The 24,085-nt window shown below is 35.2% G+C and overlaps 1 protein-coding gene across 2 annotated transcripts in view; it reads right to left on the bottom strand.

The window, feature by feature from the left end:
- LRPPRC (leucine rich pentatricopeptide repeat containing) overlaps positions 1 to 24,085 on the bottom strand; it is a gene marked incomplete at its 5' end in the record, with an annotated part of 90,920 nt that overhangs the window by 44,594 nt on the left and 22,241 nt on the right. For both annotated transcript variants that reach the window (XM_084512796.1, XM_084512795.1), the window contains 12 exons: positions 5,134 to 5,338; positions 6,970 to 7,055; positions 8,473 to 8,603; positions 9,806 to 9,919; positions 10,652 to 10,705; positions 11,070 to 11,147; positions 11,360 to 11,466; positions 12,581 to 12,638; positions 14,954 to 14,981; positions 17,888 to 17,957; positions 21,163 to 21,256; positions 21,801 to 21,919. In XM_084512796.1, the coding sequence (XP_084368922.1) occupies positions 5,134 to 5,338; positions 6,970 to 7,055; positions 8,473 to 8,603; positions 9,806 to 9,919; positions 10,652 to 10,705; positions 11,070 to 11,147; positions 11,360 to 11,466; positions 12,581 to 12,638; positions 14,954 to 14,981; positions 17,888 to 17,957; positions 21,163 to 21,256; positions 21,801 to 21,919 (1,144 nt within the window). The remainder of the gene's footprint in view (positions 1 to 5,133; positions 5,339 to 6,969; positions 7,056 to 8,472; positions 8,604 to 9,805; positions 9,920 to 10,651; positions 10,706 to 11,069; positions 11,148 to 11,359; positions 11,467 to 12,580; positions 12,639 to 14,953; positions 14,982 to 17,887; positions 17,958 to 21,162; positions 21,257 to 21,800; positions 21,920 to 24,085) is intronic.

Genomic DNA, 24,085 nt, shown 5'->3' with positions numbered 1-24,085 from the left:
TGTTGCATTCAAGCAACCAACTGGTCATCCAGAGTTTTCTAGTGAACAGCATCTATAAATCCGATCAACAACAAAACTGGCAACCAACAAATGTATAGCAGAGGTACAGAAGTTCAGCCTTATTTCGATGTATTTCTTCAAAAAATCTTTGTACTACTATTTAAAAAAATAATCTTACGCTTATACTTGAGTTAAAATGATTTACTTAACAACCTGCACTATTTCTCAATTGTCACTGCCTGCAATTAATTCTGAATATGTACCGGCAACTACTTTTGTAAGACAGTCCTGTTAGAAAAACAGAAAGAAAATTAGAAACCTACTATAAGCTTCAAACTTCAAGTACAGGTAAGATCTTAGTGTGCTGCTTCTTATGACTCACTAACAAACAAAAAAAAAAAAGAAAGCTGCACAAAAAAGAATTTCCACATTTTAAGAAAATTCTGTTTAGGCACCAGGATTTTAAGCTAATAAACAGCTGTGCATTTGAAAACTTTTGGCAGTCTTTCTGTACAAACTTATGCATGTCAGATACCCTTTTATCTCACCAAAGGATTACTTACTACACAACTAGATTAAAAGCCTGGTCCAAAATTACTATTTAATTAATATGGATCAAGTCACAAAAGAAATAAAGCCATATACTCTTAGCCACATAGGAAAATCTGACTTCCAGGGGCAGTTTGCACAAAATTCCTATTTAAAACGTGAACAGATATGCTCCGTGCCTCATTTTCTGTTGGCCAGACTCTACAGGTTTTTTTGTTTGTTTTTTTTTCAGTTGCTCACAGACAGTATTTGTTCAAAGCTAATATCTATTACACTTAAGGCTTTGTATGTTTCCCCCCCCCCCCGTGTCGAAACACGTTCCCTTAAAACCAAAGCTATACGATTATCTTCAAATGACAGGAGAAGCCTCAGTCATGACTTTATTATGCTTGCCCCTTAAGTAACCCCCCAGGAGTCCCAGTTCAGCATTATCTTTCAACTAAACTGGAGTTAGAGTTAAGATCACAGAAGTTTCTGGATTCATGTTTTCTGTTTGGGATGCCTATGAAGTCCAAGATACCAGGGGTGCAAACCTCCAAAAACATTTGCATGGGCAGTTTTGCTTGCAGAAAGCTAAGGAGACAGAACTAGTCAAATGTCTCAGCGTTTGCAGAAGACTGGCTAAACACCATGCATGGCTATAACAGCCCCCTTCAATTTCAGCAAGCCACTCCCCTCTTGCTTCAAGAAGGCAGCACTAAAGCTAACCCTTTTACTTGTAATAAACAACTTTCCCAACCAGAGAGTCTGCCTGATAAAACTAAGACTCCAAATATTGATTTTAATTGGAATGAAGTGCTGCAACATTATGCATAAAGCTTTAGTGAAGTGGCAATTTACCTAAGGGGTTTACTGATTGAAAAGCTCTCAAACCTGAAACCACTAGAGAGGTAGAAAGAAAAAAGGGACTCTCTGGGGTGGGGGTGGAGGGTAGATGGGTAAAACAAATCCCTCTCTACAAATCTGAAGCAGATGTTAGTGTAGAGGGAAGTCAATTCAGCAAGGTACAATCAGCTTTACAAAAATTATTCTGTTAAAAGAGAACGGGCTCTTGAAAGAGCTAAATGTTTTTCTGTTCATTTGCTATACTAAGGAATCTTCAAGGAGACTGGTGTTGCAATTACAACTAATCCTCCCCAAAAAATTAACTGTGTTGAAGGCTTTGTAATTTCCCTAGGTACAATTTAGCTGTCACTTACTTTAAAATTTACTCAAACATGCGTTCCGAACAGCACTAACTTCACATGTCAAGTGCTTTCCAGCCAATTGAGTCTAAACTGGAAGTCGGTGTTAAACAACTGAATGATTAGACAAGATAGCTCATTTCCCTGCTCTTTTGTTCAGAATAAAATGCCACATTTACATTATCAGACTCAACAGGATTTTCTGACAGAGGGAGAAAAAACCCCAGCGAACACTGTCCGTACCGAGCACATGAAGCCTGTCATTTACCAATCATCCTTCAAAAAGCAATAGCCATGAATGTAACTTAATTACGACCCAATGATCCTTGACGAAAAATCATCTTATCACTGTCCTGTCCCCATAGGGCAAATGAGACACTTTTGTCCTTTGGCACTGATGATGCTAAATTCCTAATTGCAATAATGGAGTAAGAGAGCCAAACATCCTTAATTTCATTGCAACACCTACAGAGTTTTAATGCAAATATCTAAAATAAAGCTGCTGAAAATCTGAAAAACTGTCCCTATCAGTGATGTTTTTGCCAAAAAATACCACCTAATTTAAAAAGATGTCTATTTTTAACAGTAAATTTAAAAGTCAAGTAACTTGTACGTGCCAAAGCATCACCTCAAACAAAATCAGGTGAATTTAACTCTGTGAAAACAAGAAGAAAAATTGTCAAGGCACTAGATGCATGCCATCTGCTACATAAGAAATTAAATATGGCTTTATATGAAATTAATCACAACCCAGCACACAATACTTTAATGGACAATGCTGTATTAAAATGCACCAATCATTTTTAAAGAAATACAAATGAGCTATATAGCCTTTTGATCTCTAAAAATACAGCTATTCACCACTTGTGCTCAGTGACTTAAAACTACAGAATTATTTTTTTTCATGCAGTCTACATTTTCAGTGGTTTCCTTCAAATTTTCTTCCCTCTCCTGAAACAGTAAAATGTGTAAATTTCATACCTGAGGATGTTCTTGTTTATTTCCTTTCTCAGAGCTAATACTTTACAAGGGGAACACTAATAAAGTCATGGTAATAAGAAACTTGATGTGGTTCCTGTCTTAAAGTTCGAAACTCCTATTTTTGGTTTTATGAAAGTTAGCTTGTGCAGCTTTCTTGGAAGAAAAAGAATTACATGTACTTATTGTATCTGTTAATTTCTCCTGCTGTAAATAGGTATTATTGAAGTACTGTATAGCACAAGAGCAGGCAGTAATCAACAATTCTATTTTTTTCTTTTCCACGTTCCACTACAAAGTCTCACTTGTAAGCACTAGGACTTAACAAGAATTTCAGAATATTCATGAGTGGGCACAGAGAAGAGGGTTAGATGAAAACATTTTAAACTCAAAATTGTCGAGATCTTCAAAAGCAAACCAGATTCCTTTACAAGCAATTAAAAAGTTTGAATTAATTTAAGAACACAAAACACTAGCTCAAACACTGCTGTGGAACATTAAAAAAAAACATTTCACGGCTAATTTCAGAGCCATGCTGATGATCTGCAGCTAAATGACAGCATTTCAGTAATGATACTTGAACTGCAGGATGGCAAATAGTAAGCACTACTGCTGAAAGAAATGACTAATGCTTATTTCAGTCACTCAACTTTCAAAAACTCTCAAGATCTCCACAATAAAAATCAGTGAAATGCAGTCATTCCTTCAAAGCAAACTATCTGCAAAAAGCTTGCCCCTTCTGTTCAGTCTAACACTGGAGAAGAAGCAAGTCTTTCCTCTTGTAAGAAGGCAGAAAAAAACACTGGAAATTAGCATTCTTTGTACTGTATTTATATATAATGAAAAATATTAAGTTATACAGCTGAGTACTGATGACTTGTAGTCTTACAGCTCCACAGGAAGGAATTGCTTTCTTTTTTAAAAGAGAGTCTAGTCTCATCAAGTCTCTTTATAAAGAGCACACAAAGTTTTAAAAGAAGTTTTACCAAATGTTTATAATACAAAAGAATGTGGAAATCTGGGAATCAAGATAAAATAGCAGCATTCCTTCCCATTCCCCTTTGCATCCACACATGATCACATCACATCACCATACCACTTCCAGTGAACAGAACCCAGTACTACCACATGTCAGCGTGCATAAAGCAATTATGTAATATGCAACCACTCTTGCTGTGCACTGTAAAGCAAAGATATTTTTCCAACACATTAGTTACATATGATTGCAGTTAAATTACCTTCATAAACATCTGCCTCGTCTTGTGATATAACCAAGGCAGTGCTGCTGACTGCAAAGGTGTAATCTGTACACTCACAACTAGAGGACTAGTTCTCTAAAATACTGTTTTTACAAGAGAACATGCATGCATCCACCAAGAGTTCCACCTTTATGACACGAATTTTTGGATACAGAAAATGTTGTAAAGACTTTGTGAACCCATCTTTGAGGTTGACATATATGAAAAAAGTGACTATTTCATGGTATTCTATAGGCATTATATTAATATCAAATATAATATTAAGCCAACAACATCTAATACATATATGAAACAAACTGCAATAAACTTATCAGTCACTGTAGCTGTAAAAGATTAAAATCCAACAAGTACATAAATGACATGTTTTAAAAAAAAAAAAAAAGACTGTGCATACAGTAGGAAAGCAAAAAGGAATCCTTGGTTCAATTTCAGTTAGAAATTGTTATATAGTTCATATATATATTAATTTAAACATCCTGCCTCATCAAAAAGGTTATGCATAGAACAGCGCTCATGGAATTACAGATACTTCCTTCCAGAATGAGTGCACCAACTTCCCTTTCTGTGGTAAAAGGTGTTAATAGTATATATGGGAAAATCACAGTAGAGAAATCAGTCAGTACTTTCCTCGAATTTAAATTCAGCGACATAGTCTATAGGCAGTAATATCAAATTATCTGAATAATTGTGTGAATTGGAAATATTTCAATGTCCAAACACACCCCTTCAGCTCACCTGAGATCAATTGTATGGCTCAGCAAAATAATAGTTTTGATGGGAAAAACACATACTTAACCACAAGAGCTGAGTGTACTTAGCATGCTCTGAATAGCCATCCTGTCAAACAGACTTCAGAACCATCTTATTTGCAAGCATATTTCAAAATACAGCCACTTCACCTCTGGTGCGTCCATAAAACATACCTGTTGTTCCCACAACGATACCATCATGTGACGTCTAACTGACAAAAAGCACCTTACAAACAGATTATTCATTCACAGTACTCTGAGATCACTCAAAGTATGAATGGCAAGCATGTGCAGGTTTACATACAAAAGCACTTTCACACACCAACGTGTAACCACTGCACACAGCACACACAGGTCACACAACAAATAAATATTTTATCATAACTTGTTTCCTCTAACTCAAACATAGCTTACTTTTCAAGGTGAACTGTAATCAGAGGGGAATAAAGGGCAGCAGTTTCTGCCAACCCCAGGTTCACAATGGTCTCGTGTAACCGATTCACTGTTTCAACTTCACCTCGCATGGCAGCGGCATTAAGAAGGCGAAAAAAAGATGCAACCGCTCTATCAGAGATCGGAACGTCCTTCTCTTTCATCTCTGTTAGGACGTTAATAGCATCTACAATGAAACAACACAAAAGACCCTTAGGTAATTTCATGTAGGGAAAACAAACTGCTATTAAAACAGCATTTCAAACCCAGCAGGAATGTAAATTCTGGCGTATAATGCCGATTTCAAGTTAATTACTACTTGCATTTCTAAACGAGACTACAATTATAAATCCACAATAGCATGGTTTTATCATTTTGCTGCAACTTTGACTACAAATTATAGATAGGAACTGTGTGCCCACTCTGTACCACATAACCCTGTATAGTCTGCCCTATAGCTGCAAGATTCTACTAAATGGATGCTTTTATCGTTCAATGCTAACATCTGCTAAATCACTCCATTGTTTCTTCAGCAGATGGCTTGTCACGAGGCCAGATAATAAAGATATGTTTACACTGTATATACAGCCAGACTAATGGTCTGATACCGATAGGGCCTGTTTGCTGTGTCGATACTAATTAGCCAAGGAGAGCCAATGAAAGCTTTCTAACAGACTGCATGTTAAAACATTAGGTTCATTAAGCTTCATTAGTAAGGCAGAAACAAACATTTTGGTATATGGAATAAGTGCATTTTTATAATGTTCTTAATTATTGCATAGATAGAATGTTTTGACCACTTTGCATTTGGCTACATTTATGAATTGTTTTATTTTCCGAAGGACACTCACGCTGTTAAAAGCAAGCTAATCTTTTCGAAGTGCTTTAATGTAGAGGTAGTAATGATCTGATTTATTGTGGTTTAGAGAACATCGGCTTTATTTATTATTTTTTGAACAGTAAGATTAAAAGGTGTGTAACACAAGTTTCAAAGAAGATTATATTTACAAAAAAATATATTAGCTTCTTACTTCTGTTGTACAGTCATTTAGATACAAAATGTTATGGTGTTATTTAAGCTTGGACCATGTTTTTATTGTGTCAGGTCTTCTACAAAATCACAGACCTCGATATTCGGAGTCATGTTTTAAAGTTGATGACAGTCTAGGGTTCTTTTAAAGATCAACCAAATCATGTAAATAATAGAATTATATTAGACTAAATTACAGAAATTAAAGAGCTAACAGCTTAATGCAAACATCTAGCAATCCAAAATAGGCAGTTGGCAGAACACTCATTAAAAGCCAAAATTTCCAGGCAGTTTGACAGAATGACTCTAAAACGCAGTAACAAACACATAAAAGAACAGGAACAGAAAAATATATACTTTATAAAAAGTTAAATGATTTTTTTTTTAGTACTTGGCTCTCATGAGAAGGTTATGTTTATAGGTTTTATGTTCAGCCTTCAGACCTTCTTAAGCAAAAACAAAGCCATTAGTCTAGGCACATACGCAATTTGTGCCATAAGTCATGATCTTCAAACTCAATCCAAACAGCAATGCTAATAAAAACTAGCTGCAGAAATGCAAAAAGCACTGAGCTGTGCAAATGTAAATGACAAGCTTGCCAATCCATTAAAACTAATGGCCTGCACTGTCCAAGCATCTCTGGTTGAATTCACATGCAAATTTGTATGCAAAATGTTCAAGCACTTTTCAGGACATGATATACCATTAATATCAACTCACATTTTTATTCTTGAAGCAAGATACCTTTATTATATAGCAGAAACACAGAATAAAAGCCAAAGGATTACCTTCTAGTCTACCATGCTTTCCTAAGACTTCTACTAGTGCTATGTACTTTCCAGTGTCAAGAGCAACAGGTGAGTTCCTAGGGAAGCTAGGAATTAAAACAATAAAAATTGTATCAGACACTTATATTTTATAAATACAGATTAATTAAAAATTAATTAATTTAAAAACCCAGAAAACTGTGTAACAAAAGAACAGCACTAAGAGGTAAAAGTTCTAAGTGTTAAAAGAAAAATCTGATACACTTAAAAGATGTACCTTAAATATTTTCTGTGCAGCTTCCCACCAACAGAAAACTAAACTACCTAGTTTTAAAGAGACAAACGTCCTTATTAATTATTTGGTAGTTTTTGGAAAGGAAAAATCTGTTTCCCATAAGCCTGGAAAGAAAACTCAGTCCTCACATCTGAGGTAGTGCTGTACTGTTTTCTATAAAGGAAAGAATGTGAAGCTATTCGCCTACAGTAACAAGTGAAAATCTACTATTTTAAAGTTACTTCTATGTATTTATTTTCTCTTTCCTGGAATTTTAAAAACCAATTCCTCCTCTGTTTTTGCAACAATTTTAAGAGTTGCCTCATAGCAATTTTATGCTATACTCAAGGCAGATCAGTAAAACCATGCTACTGCAGGGAAGCTCCACTAGAAGACTCAATTTTACTTCATACAATCTCACTATGGGGATTGTGGGAGAATGTTAGTGCGGCTAAAATCAATACATTAGTGTTTGCAGAGTGGTGAATTTCTTGGTATTTACAGCTCAATTATTTCTCAGTTTCAAACATTAGCAAAGCGTAATGAGCACCTGCCTATTAACCTACTGTAAAACCAAAGCAAACACTTCATGAATGCATATGAGAGACAGAGAGAACGTCGAAGTAACACAACTTGTTTTCTCCCCTGTAGCACTGGACTGTAGGGAGGTTTTCAAGGGGAAGAGGAGAGGAAGGAAAGGGGCAAATAAAAGGATGAGCTGAAAGAATTTGCTCCCGGATAAGCCAGGCATAACATGTTTTAGCCAGGAGGTAATTTTCATAGATAAAATACATAGCTCTGGAAATAAAAATTTAAAGTAGAATGCCTGTTGTTAATCCTAAAATACAATGCCACTAAGCAGCACTGTTATCCTGAAGACAATATAAGTACAATGTATTCTAAAAGCATTCTAGTTGCTTTTTTAACACAGAACACAGGTATTTTTTTCTTCTACTTAAGCCAAACTTCAATTCATACACTACTTATGCTTAAAATAACAACAAAACAGATCCTACACAACAATTTGCAATTTAAAAAAAGTTATTGTCCATACAAAGTAGCTGTTTCTGATGTTCAATTATAGAAAAAAATGTTTCAAAAAACCACACCCCTGTTTTAAATGCACATACATTGGTGGGGGAAAACTAATTAAAAATGGATGAGGGGGTTAATATTCAACCTACTTAATTCAACAAGGTCTGTGTATCAGCATAAATCTCTGTGACATGTTTCAGTGCCGGTGTACTTACACTTTTTCTTTCAGGTTCATTGCATCTTCTACATTATCATGTCGACAGCACAAATTTATTAAGGCTGCATAGCCACCGACAACCATGTCCGGTTCGTATTTGGCTTTCACTTCAAGGGCTTTTTGCATATTCTAAAAAAGGAACAAAGCAAAGATGTGAACTAGAGGAAAAGTCAATATGACATTATGAATCTTATATGTTCCGTGTGCGGTTATTTGACTGCTTTAGTGCTTTTAATAGCAGAAGACCTTATTTTGAAAACATAGCTGTAATATTTCAGAAAAATTTCAGAGTAAAGATTATTTTGCAGAAATTAGTATCTTTCTAAATCACTATATAGGTTAATTTCAGCGTAGGTTTCCAAGTCAATTTTCTAGTTAACATTGCTACCATGCTTTAAGTAAGGCTTTTCTTTTTTTAAATCCACACAGACACTATAAACATTATTAATCCAAGTTCTAATATGGTTCTTATTTATTTGGAACTCATAACAATTTTTCACCTAGTGTACTGCCAAACATACAATAAAACCACTTCCTAAAGAATAAGAAACTACTTAATAATCCCATAGAAAGCTTTTTTTTTTTATACATCCCTATTCATACATTTGACCACTTTAAACTTATAATGGTGTTTGCTGTTGTTTCATATGCAAAATCATAGAAACAGACAGCTGAGAATCACTCTTTCTGAACTATATCCTTAGCAGCAGTGAATACTGCGTTATCATCTGCACGACTGTTACTGTTCCTACATATACAGCTTTATAGGCAGGATCATACTGAACAAGAAACTGAATAAAAGTGTGGTGATACCCCCACAAATTACAGACACACACTAAATGAATGTAAACTACAGCTGGACGCCTGCCGAATGAAGGCAAGAGACCCTTTATCTCAGAAGAGCTTTCCTCCTGCAGGAAAATGGAATTTCAATCCCTGCATTAACAACCTAGTAATATTTGAATTGCAAATGACTAGTGCATGTATCAGTTGCTTGACAATCTAGATATAAGAGACCGGAGCCATGGCTTGAAAGGACATTTGGCATGTATGATAAACCTATCACAGCTGTTACTATCATTCACTTTGCAGATTATTGTAAACAAACTTCAGCAACCCCAAAACATGCCATTCAAGGTGTTGCTGAAATTAGTTAACCTTTTGATTTAATTGCTTTTTGCACTTATGTTTGATTTATAAGCATCAAACCATGAAACCTCAAGCACTGCACTTGTCTTTGCTTAACTATTGTCTTTCCATAATACAGTCATTTATGTCCCTTTAAAAATATAGCTATGTGTTTCCAATTATCTCTGCATTGGTTAAGATACCTCTTCTTCACAAAGAGCATGTATGAGTTGTTTCAAGACATCTGTAATAGGCTGGTTTTCAGCTTTTCGCTTTTCTAGTTTCTTCTCCAAAGCAGACACGTCAGATTTAGCACTCTAAATGGAGGTAACAGAAAGAATGTCAATTTCAAAAACAGCCTTCCCCGAACAACTTGTCGGATCACTTTAATAAAAGACAGACAAAATAATCCTCTCCTTCCATAGTATAAGAAAAATTTTAATCATTTAAGATGCTTTTATCTGTTTAAGTAGTACATATTAATTGAAGATTTGAGTCAGAATACAGTAAAAAAAAAAAAAAAAGAAGCATGAAGTAGCATAACTACAAAGGTCAACACTACTGTTTTTCCTCGTATTCTGTTCTTGTGTTCAGGAAGTAGGTAACAGAAGCCTATTTCTTTTTCCATCTCTGTTCTGCTCAGATCAGGGATGTAAAGACTTGACATTCCAGCATCACAGACAGTATGGATTTATATGGTTCCCGCCACTCAAGAGGACTGCTGTAATTTACAAGCATGAATTAAGCCTCACACCACCACTGTTAATTAACTAGAACTTTCAAAGCACATATCTTTTACCAGACAGGGAAACTGAGGCATGAAACTTCAGCCAACTCTGGGGTCAAGCATCAGGTCTATAGGAAAATCTGGACAGCCTTTATTCCTACTCTGCAAAGAAACCTCTGAACTCCAAGTGGTATATTTTAAGAATGTCAATATACTTGCATGACCTGAAAGCGAGTGATTATACTTCATCCAAAACCCGTATCCAAACATTATTATTATTATTCTGTTATGAACAAGCATAGCCATTGGTGAATTTACTTACTTCTGGAATGCTGTCTGTAGACACGGGTTTTTTAGGAGACAGTGACCTTACATCCTAAAATGCAGTAAAACAAAGATATCACTAATTCAAAAAAATAAAATAAAATAAAAAAATCCATCTATAAGCAAGCATATGATGCTAAAAATGTTGTAGAGTTTATTACATAATTGCAATTTAAAAACCCTGTATTCTGTAGCATTATTTCACTGACTTGAAGGAATACTAAATGTATCCCTCTAAGCTATCATACATGAGAATGAAAATAATTTCAACAGTTAGTGAAGAATCACAGAAAGGCTAAAAGGCTTACATATAAATCATTGCATTAAGGCATTTGTTTTGCCAAGGAGAATATTTACACACAGAGTACACATACTCTATTTTTTAGCTTCAAAGTAATTGTCATAGAACCACAGACCTTAATTAATTCAGGTACTTGAGAGGAGTCCAGCAGTCTGCAAATGCCGCTGCAGAGGTTTGTAGGGATAACTATATTCTGTACCAAGAGGTGGGGAAAAAATTATATGAGTTTTGAAACACAACCAAACTGAAATTTGTCTAACAGAAATTATCTCAGACGTAATTCAAGTCTCCAGCTCTTGCATGTCATTGAGAAGTGGTCTGGTTGTACTTAAAAGCAGCAATTTCAAATCTAATAGATACATGTCAGGCAGGACAGGCATTATGTAGCAAAAAATGAAATGGTACCATCTTCTTCAGCTGATGGAAGTATTGTCTCAAACGCTCCTCCTTGGCCTGTACCTCTGAGTCACTCATGCTGTCAATCAAGTGATAAAGAAAATAGCCAACAGCTTCTGTGGAAAAAAACAAGAGAAAGCATTCCACTAAAATTACCGAGACTGTCATGTTATCAAGATTAATTTATAAGAAATCATTTTGGTGTGAGATGTCACCCTGATGAGAGGCTCTGAAATGGCAACAATGATCACTGAGGCATAGAGATTATGTGGTTTGGGAGCACATATCTAACTGGTGAGTGAAAGGAATATTAATTATTTTCAGACCCAGTGACAGCTTTTCAGTACAGAATCTTACTTCAATCTATTTTTTCCACTGCTGTGTGACAGAAGTGGTACTGCCCAAGGCCTTCCCCCCCTTTCCTGCCCGCCACCCCAAATAGTTGCCACAAATATTTTGTCACTGCTCAGAAGAAAAAACTGATTTCTACCACTTTGCATATTTTTTCTGTACATTTTACCCATTACATTCCATTGCCAAGCTACATTAAGTATTGTAATATTGATATGAAGGCATAGAAGATGCTTTAACCATTACATAACTAGTACTGAAGGAGCTGCCTATTAACCAATGAAAACCAAGATTAACAGATTTTAATCAAATGGTGCTTAGGCTTTTATCTATAAAAGTAAAAAAATATATGGGAACCTGTACTCAAGAATTGGAATAGTATTAGTTAATTTTCTTCTCAAATGGTTATCTTTCCCCGTAAACCTCCCCCAGCAGGAGGATTTTTTTTTAATTTTTTTTTTTTTTAAATACAGTTATTCGTGTATGAAAAAAAGTATACTTCAAAGTAGAAGATTTGGGATGTTAACCATTGTACTGCAAAAAATCACTAAAGGTAAAACTAGACTGAAAGATGGCTTTTATTTTCTCTCAAAGTATTTAAGCACTGATACTGTGCTCATTCTGTATCTGTATTTTGGTCAATAAAATTAGAAAAATAAATCGTTATCAGCAAGATTTGTTTGTAATTCTAAAAAGGAAAAGATCTCATGTATCTCAAAAATATGCTGTGATTATTAGAATCAGGATTTTACCCCACGTTTTCAAATTTCACTTTCAAAAAGAAGCAATCAGTGTTTACTGTTGTAATCCCTCAAACCCATCATTACACAGAAGAACGGATTTGTGGATAAGTTACAATCATAGAAATTGAAACTCTACCAGTTGGTCCTGGAGGCGTCAGGCAATAACGTTCATCCTTGTACAACAGTTCTGTTATCTGGTAAGACAGAATAATCGTACATTGCAGCCAAAAGAAGCAAGGACAAATAGTACCTGAAATTGAATTCTCAAAATAATAAAGCATCTCGCTGTTAAGTATTATTCTTTACCACATCATAGTAATTCTCTTAAAAAAAAATAAAAAATACAAGGAAGGTAGGCTTTTTTGGTGTGTGTTTTTTGGATAAATAATAGGTTTTTCTTAAAAATATATATTGCAAACTGAAATGCTTTCTGAGATATGGCAGTAAGACAGATTTTCTAGTATGTTTGTGTATCATTCTACAGAAAGTTAACTATCATAAGACATTGCCTAAAGCAAATAATAACTGATGTCGCTCCTGGAGATGCTACAATTATGTTCCAATTTACTGAAAGGCTGAAATTGGCCCATAAAGCTTTTTTTTTTTTCCTCTCCTTTTTTTAAATTCTGAAAGAAGCAAATGCATGAAGAAAACAGAGGAACATGATTTAACATGCTCTGTTAGATTTAAGATAACTAGGATAGCTCTTCTAAATAAATGCAATTTTGAATGACAACATATACATCCATAAAAATTAATTGCGTTCTTTATACTTTGACTAAATTTAGCATGTATTCCATTAGTCTCATACAAATTGAAAGAACACGTGGATTTTACTTCAGAGGAAAAGAAGCATTTACCCCAAGCCCCCCACATCCTACCCACAAATACTTTCACCTAAACCACATTTTTTTAAAAATCCATTTGACTGTTCTTAAGCAAATTATATCATCTATATTTAAAATCACAGTTTTTAACTATTTCAAGAATTTTGCTGTATCTGACGTGACAATAGAATGCAATCTGAGAGAACTAGGAGGGAGATGGATTCTCGATGTCGGAGAGCTGTATTTTAAGTAATGACAAAACAAAATGAATCCTCACCTAATTGTTAATGAAAATGAATAAATAAATCCAGAAAGCACCAAAAGCGCAATGGAACTATCACTTCTTGTTCTACCAACAGCCTAGACTCTGTGAATGCTTAAACTACAGTGGGCTTCCGCCCTTTTGCCCTTATCCTCCCTGTGAGGAACCAATGCACTGACGAACCCACAACTAATAAAAAACTAAGAAAGTCATGGTAACACAATTCTCCTTCTCAATCAAATTTCAAAGAACACTGAAAATAATGGACTGCAGAAAAAAAAGCATGGTATTATTTTTAATAAGTAACTACTTGTTTTTCCAGTTAACCTTTGTAAAATAAGAAATGCTAATACCTATATTTAACTCAAAAATTTAGTAAAGATGTTAAAATACACCTTTTCTCCACTGTGGAGAATAGCAGAAGTAGCTGTAGATATGGCTTTACACGCAGACCACCATTATTTTAGCCCTCAACTGTCCTTTCAAGTTTAATTCCACAAAGGAAGTAATGAAACTGATCCCCTTTTTTCTTCCCTTTTTATTTTTTCCCCTTCCCTCTCCACACACAAGGAAGAAGGATAGATGCAGAGGACAACAACATCCACTGACCATGATCTTCATACAACAGAAGGTGATAGGTAAAAAAAAAAAAAAAACACCCTGAACCTCATGACTATAATTTATTTATACATATCATTAAACAGCAACTTTCCAAACTGCAATTTTCATTTCATTCTTTTTTTTTCCCCCAAAAAATCTGAATATACTGCAAGCCACGTACAGGCTTATATTAATCAGCAAGTACAGTAATTAAATAGAAGACAGAAAGCAGCAATTCCCTTCCCAAATTTGGTAACCAGTCAGCATTTGCCAACATCTCCTCTGTTCTAGGTCCCTGTAAGATCTATTAACCAAGTTATATGGGGCACCTTTCTAAGGTAGCCTATACTGGAGAGGGCATGATCAACCAATTTTCACTTGACTTCATTCAAGTGACTTTATCTGTCTTTGCCTTCAATATTTTAAGTAAAATGACAGAAACCTAATCATGCCTTATTATTTTATTTGCACTGGTATGGGGATAGGAAGAAAGTTTAGGGAAGGAAGGAAAAAAAAGGATTTTTAGGAGTGTCAGGAAAACCATGGCTGGCTTTGTATATGAAGCTACAACTGTGTACTACCTTCAGCTCTAATCGCACTGATCTACAAATCAGAATAAAGATACACATTTGATTTTTACAACTGCACTTATCAAGTATGAAATCCAAATTTCATATAGTTGTATGATCTGCTACTGACAAATGTCTTGCTCTAATTAATGAGTTCTACAATTACCAGGCTCAGAATTCAGATTTACATTAACTTATCGTAAGTATGCAGAGAAATTGATTTTATTTACAGCATCACTATATCCACTTACCTTGCTCCAAAGCTGTACATCATTTGAGCTGAAGAGGGCAGCAAAGGATAAAAAATTAATAGGAACAAAATGATTTTACTCTGGTCTCATGTATTTTTTAAAACCCACAAACTATATTAACACTGTGGATCTTGGTATTTAAAGCAAATTATTAAAACTCAGTAATTCCAACATATTGTTTAAACCTATGTGGTACAGAGTAAGTTTTGTACTTTTTATTATAATAAACTCTGTTTCTAGTAAACATCCTAAAATAATGCAGCACTCCTAATAGGTAACTAAAAATAATGTATTTAATTTTATTTTTAATCTAATATTTTAACATGTTCTAATTGCACATTTTTAATTTTATTCTGCAGTCTAATATTTCGAGAAAATAAGCTTCAAGCAAAGAATTTTTACAACATAGAAAACCACATGTAAAATTTAGAATAAAGATGTATACTTCTGTGCATTAAAATTAATTTTTTTAATATAGATGGACAACTACAGGTACCTCTAAATGCATTTGTAACAAAGAATAAATTAATCAAATATCTGACTTAAGCTGTTTATTGGAGTAAGATAAATAGGTAATATATTAAGCGCAAACTCAACATGAAATAATTCTCCTTTTTCTGTTGATGCTCCATACAGCTGAATGGAGAGCACTTCTGCACATCATCAGGTTACAACCAAAGACCAAATGTTAACCAGTTCACTCAAGTATAAAAAAAAACCTGACATATTCCTGTTATTTACAGGACATCTGAGTTCTATCTAAAAGCTGTAACATCTCAACAACTATAAAGCAGCATTAATCTAGACAAGGCTAAGAAAACAAAAATCAAAAGCTTTTGACCTTACTTTATCTTCCTATAATTCTTTTAAGGAGAAAATAAGATGTCAGTCTGAACAGCTGCAGTGGAACTTCAAAGCATTTACAGAAGTTTAGGATTCTATTTTACTTAGGAGGTTCAAGCCTAGGAACCATTTATTCTTTTTGTGCTACTGCCACAGGTATTTGAAAATGAGTGGAGCACAGGTCCACAAAGAGGAAGAAATGCTATTTGTGAGGTTAGTTCAGCTTTCCTGAGTGAACTCACTCCACCACTGACAGCATGACAATGAACTGCAGATATCAAACGCATCAATTTCCCAAAGTACTTGACTCTGAAATAGTAATGGTAGTTCAGGTAGATAGAACGGGAATACTTTGAGGCAATAACTAGGAAAGTGCAGCTTCAACAGAAATCCATCAGCTACTATGCTGCAGGCGTTGTTTGTGTGTCCCTCGTGTCCACACCCTGTGCCAGTCCTAAACTCTGCTCGTTTGAACATTTGTGACCGGCATTTTGTCATCAAATTCTCCTGAGTTCAGGTTTTTAAAAAATGTATGGTGATAACCAATATTCTCTTCTCTCCTACCATATGTTCAAGCTTCATTTTTAGGCTGTTCTCGCTATTAAGTTTAAAACAGAGAAGGAAACATCAATTGGGCATGCTTTCAGGAATTATAGAAAGGTAAAATTCAGGTACAGCCAACCTCATATATAGCTCCTGAAGCCAGGTAACAATAAGAACAAACAAGAAACTAATAAATGCTGCAGTTAGAAGTGGCAAGGAGAGAGAACAACAGTCAGCTGAAGCAAGTTAAAAAATATTTCGTTTGCCCCAGAATTCTGAGTTTTGAGCCCAAATGTTCAATAACTCTTCAAATCACAACAGGAGAAACTGTTCCACTGCTTAGGAGTGTAACTATTTTGCTTACACCAAGTATGAATCTTCAGCAGCTAATTTTTACGATACAAGCTGATAATGCTTTCAATTTGCTGCAAGTTGCATTCTGACCACCTGCACTACTCTCCTGTAGCAGGCTATTTCATGCCAGCATTCCTTGGTGGTGCATGGAAACATTGGTGTGGCTTGTTTTCTAGGGCAAGCCCTACTTTAACTGATTATTTCTCTGTACTTGCAGACAGAAAATATGTATTAACTAAAGTAACAATTTAAACATCTGAAACAGATGATTCTGGGGCTGAAAATATATCATCTAAATATTATCTAAAATACTTATCCTTTTGAAGTCAAGGTTATCTAGTGCCAGGTTAACAAGCCCAGATTTAATACTGATTTTTTTTTTCCTCCTCCTTTTCCCTTGGCAGAGCATGATCAGCTGGACAGAACTTGCTATTTACAAGGTAATTATTTTGGCTATATTCATCCACTCTGTTTTAGTAATATCCAACCGAAACATAGTCACATCACAGCCATTAAGAAATTTTGGTAAATTAGTCAGTCAATAAAACCAGCTTTCAGACTCTGGTCCTAAGTAATGTTAAGTGACTCCTGTGGTGTAAAGCTACAGAAAAAAACTCGGTCCTAAATGTTTGATTGGAGCAAAAAGAGGATGATACAAGTGCTTGTTAATTCACACATACTTCCACAAGCTTACGTCAACCCTGCAAGTAGCATAAAGCCCTCTTTTCAAAATGGGACCAAACAGGTCTGAATATGAAGTCGTGGCAATGTAGCACAACGAAGCTATCAGGTATAGTGGAGTATGCCTGGCTTCTCTTGGTATTTTGTTTTCATTACGTACCTGTCTACTCTAATGGTTAACAATGATCTGTAGGGAAATCATATTAGCACAACAGTTTAGCAACATAAAAAGTAAAGATAAAATTCCAAGTATTTCCTACCTGTAGGAGTTTATATGCTGTCAAATATCAGATAACAAACAATAATTGCAGTATGCTCAGATAAAGCAGGGGTAAGGAAACCAGGGAGTGCAGAGAAAAACCAGATTCCTCAGATCTGCCACAGCTGGAACCCTACTTTAAAATTCTCAAACACCGAGTTGGGGACAAGAGGGGAGGGAAAACTGCACGGACTTGTGCTCAACAAGGCAAAAGAGAGGGGGAAAAAAAAGGGATATTCACAAAACAATCTTACCTTTTGAATCCCCTAATAAGGCTGTTTCTAAACTGGTTAAAATCAACAGAAGGTGTGCTTGCTGAAGACACTGTAAATGAAAGCAATGTTTCTAAATAGTCATTCCAAGAAAACCCTGAACACCAGCAAGTCAGTTGGTCACATAAACGGGGACTGAGTAGATGAACTATTTTGTTTATTTAGTAAATACTGACAAACATTTGTAAAATTCAAAATTTCAAATACCATGCTATTTGAAAAAGTCCTGACTTTTATCAGCTCTACGTTTGCTTCCTTTCCAGAGATTAAATATTCCAAGAGATTTTTGCCTCTTCACTACCTTTAATGCCAGTTAATGTACATATATTTATTACAAATTAGCAATAGAAATAAGCATCCTTGCAAAACAGTAACAAGACCAAATACCCTGTTGCAAAAAGCAAAAGACAAAATACAACTCTAACCAAGAAAACTTGAGTCATTAGTACTGAAACAACAACAAAAAAAAAATAGCCCACAGGCAAACAGTTTACTGGGATGTTTCAAACTGAATACCTGCTTTAAAATAGGTTTAACGTAAATCCTACTGCTTTTTACCACGAGACTGTAAACATTTCTTTCTGCTGGTGTAAACTGCCTGACAAGAAGCAAAAAGTAGTTCTATCTAAAGCACTATCCACTAAATTAAATAACATGTAAGGGGAGAAAAAGACACACCTATGAATAACCACGAGCTGTAAACATGAACATGTAGAATTGTTACAACATTGGATGAACACAAAGGTAACTAAAGTAATTTTAACTTAAATGATCTGAGAGGTCATTTACTGTTATACTTATATCCTCATCTTTAGACTTTTTCCTTGCTAGATACTGGAAATAATTCTACCTTCTTCCTCTAAAATTACTGTTTCTCATTCCAGTGTCATAGTACAGCTGGAAAAACAAACAAACAAACAAACCAAAAAAAAAAAAAAAAAAAAAAAAAAACGAAAAAACAACAGTAGTAGGTGAATTTAAGTCCTGTATGGAGCTATCTTAATTTGATTTCACTATCACAACACACCTAAACCCTCTGAAAACCTGAAAACCTGAATGCACTGGGTCCCATCAGCAAGGGCTGTAATACAGTAGGCAGGTGGTAGAGGAGAACCAAAATAAAAACACCAGCTCTGTGCGAAGCTGCAAAATAAAAGGCAGGAACAACATACGAAAACTACACCTTAGTTTTCTAAACGCCTGCGCTTAGACTAAGTTTTAAATGATTAAATGTTTATTTTAGTCGGAAAACCTCAGGTGAAGTTGGTTTTCAAGCAACCCTCAATACAAACCCTCCTCCGCTGGTTTATGAAACTTTTTGCTCATAAAAAGACGAGCAGAAAGCATCTTAGTATGCTCAGCTGCTGCTGACAATCGGCAACCTGGTTTCCTTAGCAACAAACAAGTCTGAGAAAATCAAGAGGCTGACAATGAAGTGGAATGGAATGGCATGATAAAGGGGAAAAGCAGCTCTCATGTACGCTGCCTTATGCGCCCAGATTCCTCAGCTGATGCTTCTTGGTTTTCATCTTGTCAGGAGCAGAAATCTATACGTTATAAGGTATGAGAAGCTGAATCAATACACCTAGATAGCAACCAGCACTCATACCCAGCCTTCACCTCCCCTAACTACATTGATGAGACAATCTTGAACTGTTTTCCATACTGCATCTATTTTTCCCTCTTTGTAATACTGCAGAAGCAGCCAATCCAAAAAAAAAAAAAAAAATCAGCTGTTTAATATCTTTGCCTTATCATTTCCTAGGTGCTAATTAGATTTACTAGCATTCATTTCAGCTTGGTAAACTATTTACCGTAGTACCTTCCTTTAAAGCTCAAGTTCAAAAGAAATTTTGTATGATTTTATGAATTATTAACGCTAGGCTTTGTAAAAAGAAACACCACTACAAAATTTGAATTCAAGACACAGACAACAGCTAAGCAATATACTGTGAGAATAATTTCATGACAGTAAAACAAAATGCAGCACGTTACATATGTGCCGGATCACATACATTTATCTTATACCACGTACAAACACGTTTGTGCCTTTAAACACAATGAAAAGCAACTAGTTTACTTAACCAAAATGAGTGTGGAGAGATGGGGGGCTATAATTTTTCATGTAAGCAAAAACCTACCAAATCCTACTTCACTTTTCAGAAAAAAAAATTATTGCTAATAAATAACTAGCCTTTCAAAAAAGAATTCACGGCTGTTTCAAGTACTACTTTTTCATGGTTAAGATTTCTGTTGTAGTAAGAATTAACAACAGTAATGGCAGAATGTAAGGTGAACCTTAAAAGATTCACTTAATTGATAAATCTTCATTACAACAATTAATCAATCACTAATACCTACTCATTTCATTTTCTCCTTTTCACTCACTTGCATTATATACTGTAATACAAAAAGAGTGATTTAAGCCTTTATACAGACTCTGTTTTCAAGTTTAGTATTAAAAACTGCTTTTTACTGTAACTTTTTCCATCTTTAGATTAACATAAGACTACTCTGTTTTAGTACAAGCTTACTGTTAACGTTTCTTTCCAAGCCGTAGCACAGCTTTGCTGGGTCACAGCATGCTATCTTTTAGTATTAGCTAAATAAGTCAGTGACTGCCTTAACTTTTCCCTCAGTCTTACACAAACAAAACTGTTGTTTAAAAAGAGAACTTTTTGTATTAGATTTAGTCCAAGATTAAGGGGTTTTATTATGGACTCAGTATAGTAGGCAAATAACTTCATGACCTAATTACCCTGTCAAATTCCTACCCAACTTCCAGACTCAGGTTAACGTCAATGGCAGTCAGTTATTTAAAGCTGATTCATTCATAAATTATTCTGCAATACTTCTGAGCAGTGCTATTAAACTAGCATCCCATTGTAGTTGATGCCACAAACAGAAAACAAGAACAATCCCTGCACCAAAGCCTTAACAGTTGTTGTCCATGCCTATTGCTTCCTTAAGCACTCCTAGAATATGTGGGATTCACAACCATATCACAAATACAGCTTTGCTAAATATCATGTATTTCATGTTATGGCCAGTCTCAATCCTAAAAATCAATTTAACCACACTATGTTGTCCAGAACTAGTGGTTTCAAGTCTGACATCTTGTCGTAGAGAACCTCACATAACAAAAGCTTTGCACAAATTTCCCATGTTTCTTTGTGCACATAAATCCCTTCACCTACAACCAACCTATCAGCACTACCACTGAGAATATAGTAACATGCAACATGAAATACACTTACACAGAGAAACAACATTATTCAGTCTTCCATGTGCTGCTTCATGTCTAATTTGTGCTACACAGAGTCCAACAGTTTCAAAAAGGCAGTTATTTTCCTACAGCAAAAACAATAAAAAACATTTTAAGTACACACAATGAGACTTTCTGATACTTTGTATTTAAAACTCTTCCTTCCCAAAGGACCTTGTCATTCTTGTATTGGTAGCTGTTGAGAACCTAGACAAGTGCTCTACAGATGTCTACATGGCTAGCTAGATATGCTAGAACAGTACAGTTGTTTTAATCTGCAATTCTGAATTCTTCATTAAACAAAACTGCACTGGAAACAAGTATTACTGATTTAAAAAAAAAAAAAAAAAGAATGTAATTCATGTATTTATTCTGACTTCTAGAAACAGCAAGCTGTTTCAAGGAAATTCAAGGAAAATATTTTGGTTAACTGAAACAGAAAGAAAAGATGGCAGGAGAAAGACACTATAAACAAGTCACCCATGTAACAACTGCTTCAAAAGTATTCTCAATATATTAAACAGACTCGATCATACACATTCACGTTTAGAGCACTACTAGTATCCAAATCTCTCACAGAAAAACAAGTGTTGCAATGATCATTTTTACGAATTTTAAATGTAAACTCACCTTCAGCTGGGCACAGGCGGTTTTGCAATCTGGAAAATTTTTAAGAACATAGCCAGTGTATGTTTCTGCATCGATTTCCACCCCCAACTCATGCATCACTTTGAGGATCTCAAAGACACCTATCAAAACAGAATTGGTAAAGCTAAGCATTGCAGAAAAATGAAAATTTGAGAAACACACAAAAATAAACGTTGCTTTTCAAAAACAGACTTGTCTCCTCAGTTTCTTTTCTTGAAACTACTATGCAAAAAAAATGCATTTCTATCTGAGGTGTTAATAAAGTTCAAAACTGTGAAGCTTGAAATTGAGTTACTAAACTTCCTGTTGCATGATGCACTATCAAAACCAAGAAAGTCTTCATTAGCTTGGAAATTGCTAGTACACAGCTATTTTCTATATTATATTTGCAAAACATCTTTTAAAGCTATATATTAGAAGGTCCATATTATTGTGTATAAAAAAGACCTGGCATTTAGCGTAATGAATATAATGACTTTCAAGACACAAAATCAACATTCTTAGCTTTGTTCCCAACATTAATAAGGAGGCAAGCTTTCAAGATTTCTTTCTAGATTTGTTCAAAGCAAACAACATTTTCATAAACAAACGGGTCTGTGTTAACTTTCTGTATTAATGCATCAGACTCAAACAGGAAATCAGAGAAAGGGTAGAGTCTTCCAAGCCCCAGTGAAACTACAACTTTTACACGTTTTGGATCAATTTACACACGTATTGCTGCTGTAGAGAAGCATCTGAAGACAACAATACCTGATCTTACTGGATCCAGTAACATTGTTACTGACGCTTAACAATGAGAGCATAGAGTTTTACAGTATGTTTCATGCTTTTTAATCGTTCACACTCTTTTGATTTGGAGAAACTTCTTACAATAACCCTAGCTAGCAAACTCTGAACCCGTCAAAATCAATACAGGTATTATCATTTTTTGCTGGTCTAAAAGTGACTTGTCAGTTGCTGCAGGACACCAGTTCCAAATAGCATATGTTTTTTTCAACTTGCATTTCATACTTATTACTTTAAAAATGCAAAGTTTCCCAAAGTCCCTGTCTTTGCCCTGGAGTGCCACCTATGGAAAAGTGACACTTCCATGAATATTTTATGCAGTGCACTATGGTGCAAATAATCAAATGTGAATTCCCTTTGAGCACTTGCAAATACATGCAGGCAAGTCACACTAGATTAAAATCGCATCATCTGTTCGAGTTTGCCTTAAACAAAACTCTGATTTTGGCCCAGAATCTGTGAAAATATGAATAAAGAATTAATTACAGTAAGTCTTTCCTAATACCTTCCAAAATTTAACAGCTAGCTACAATTCCACATTTTCAACTTCTCAGCGTATGTATTAAGCCCTCTTGTGTTGCCTTTTACCAAACAGCTGAGTTCGAGTCCTCATCACTAAGGTACGATTTGAAGACTGCAAGGTGTCTAACACAGTGAACAAGGTATGGTGAACTCAGGAGATTTAGATCTAGATACTTAACTCCGTACCTAGAACGGAGCAGACATCTGCTTTGTTAAGCACAGCCATTCCCAAGTACCCAGTCACAAAAAAGTTACATGGCCTGGCACAACACCTCAGTAGGTAGGTGCACGTACGAAGATTAGGACACCAGCAGAAGACTGGGATGGAAATTGAGGAGGTATACCAACAGAACCATTGTACATAGCCAAATTAAGTTGAAAGAACAGCCACACGCTTCTTCACACCTACAATAGCTGATGTGGAGAGTTTTTTGGAATAGATTAATGAAAATCAACACCGAATCCTACAATTTCACATACATTTCCTACCTCATGAAGAGGAGGAAATGCTTTATTACCATGTAAATACCTTCTGCAACACAAAGCAGTGAAACATCCCCACTTCTATCAGAATACTACAATATGATCAAATGGATGGATGAGTAAAGGTTTGAGCATTATTGTACGTTGACTTTCTAGATACCACTTTCATCTCGTAACAGTATTGGAAAATACACTATTGTGTTCTCTCTCTCCCAGCTACCAAAGATCAGACTACAAAGGACAAAAGTGCAACCACATTTAGCTACAACACCGGTCTCTGGACTTTTTCTGAGAATGTGCTCTCCCCCACGTATGTGTATTTAGAAACTGCATACACGTATTACTGTACTAATATATTATGTACATTACAAAATATACACAAAAACAAAGCACAAAATGAGGAAAATGAAATAAACACTAGTTTAAAAATAATTATTTCTTTATCAACTGTACACCCATACCTCAATGGGTTGCTT

Source organism: Aythya ferina, assembly GCF_964211825.1.
Source record: "Aythya ferina genome assembly, chromosome: 3".
In the NCBI taxonomy this organism is placed as follows: domain Eukaryota; kingdom Metazoa; phylum Chordata; class Aves; order Anseriformes; family Anatidae; genus Aythya; species Aythya ferina.
The sequence above is the reverse complement of the archived record's forward strand: the minus strand, read 5'-3'. Positions and strand labels throughout refer to the sequence as shown.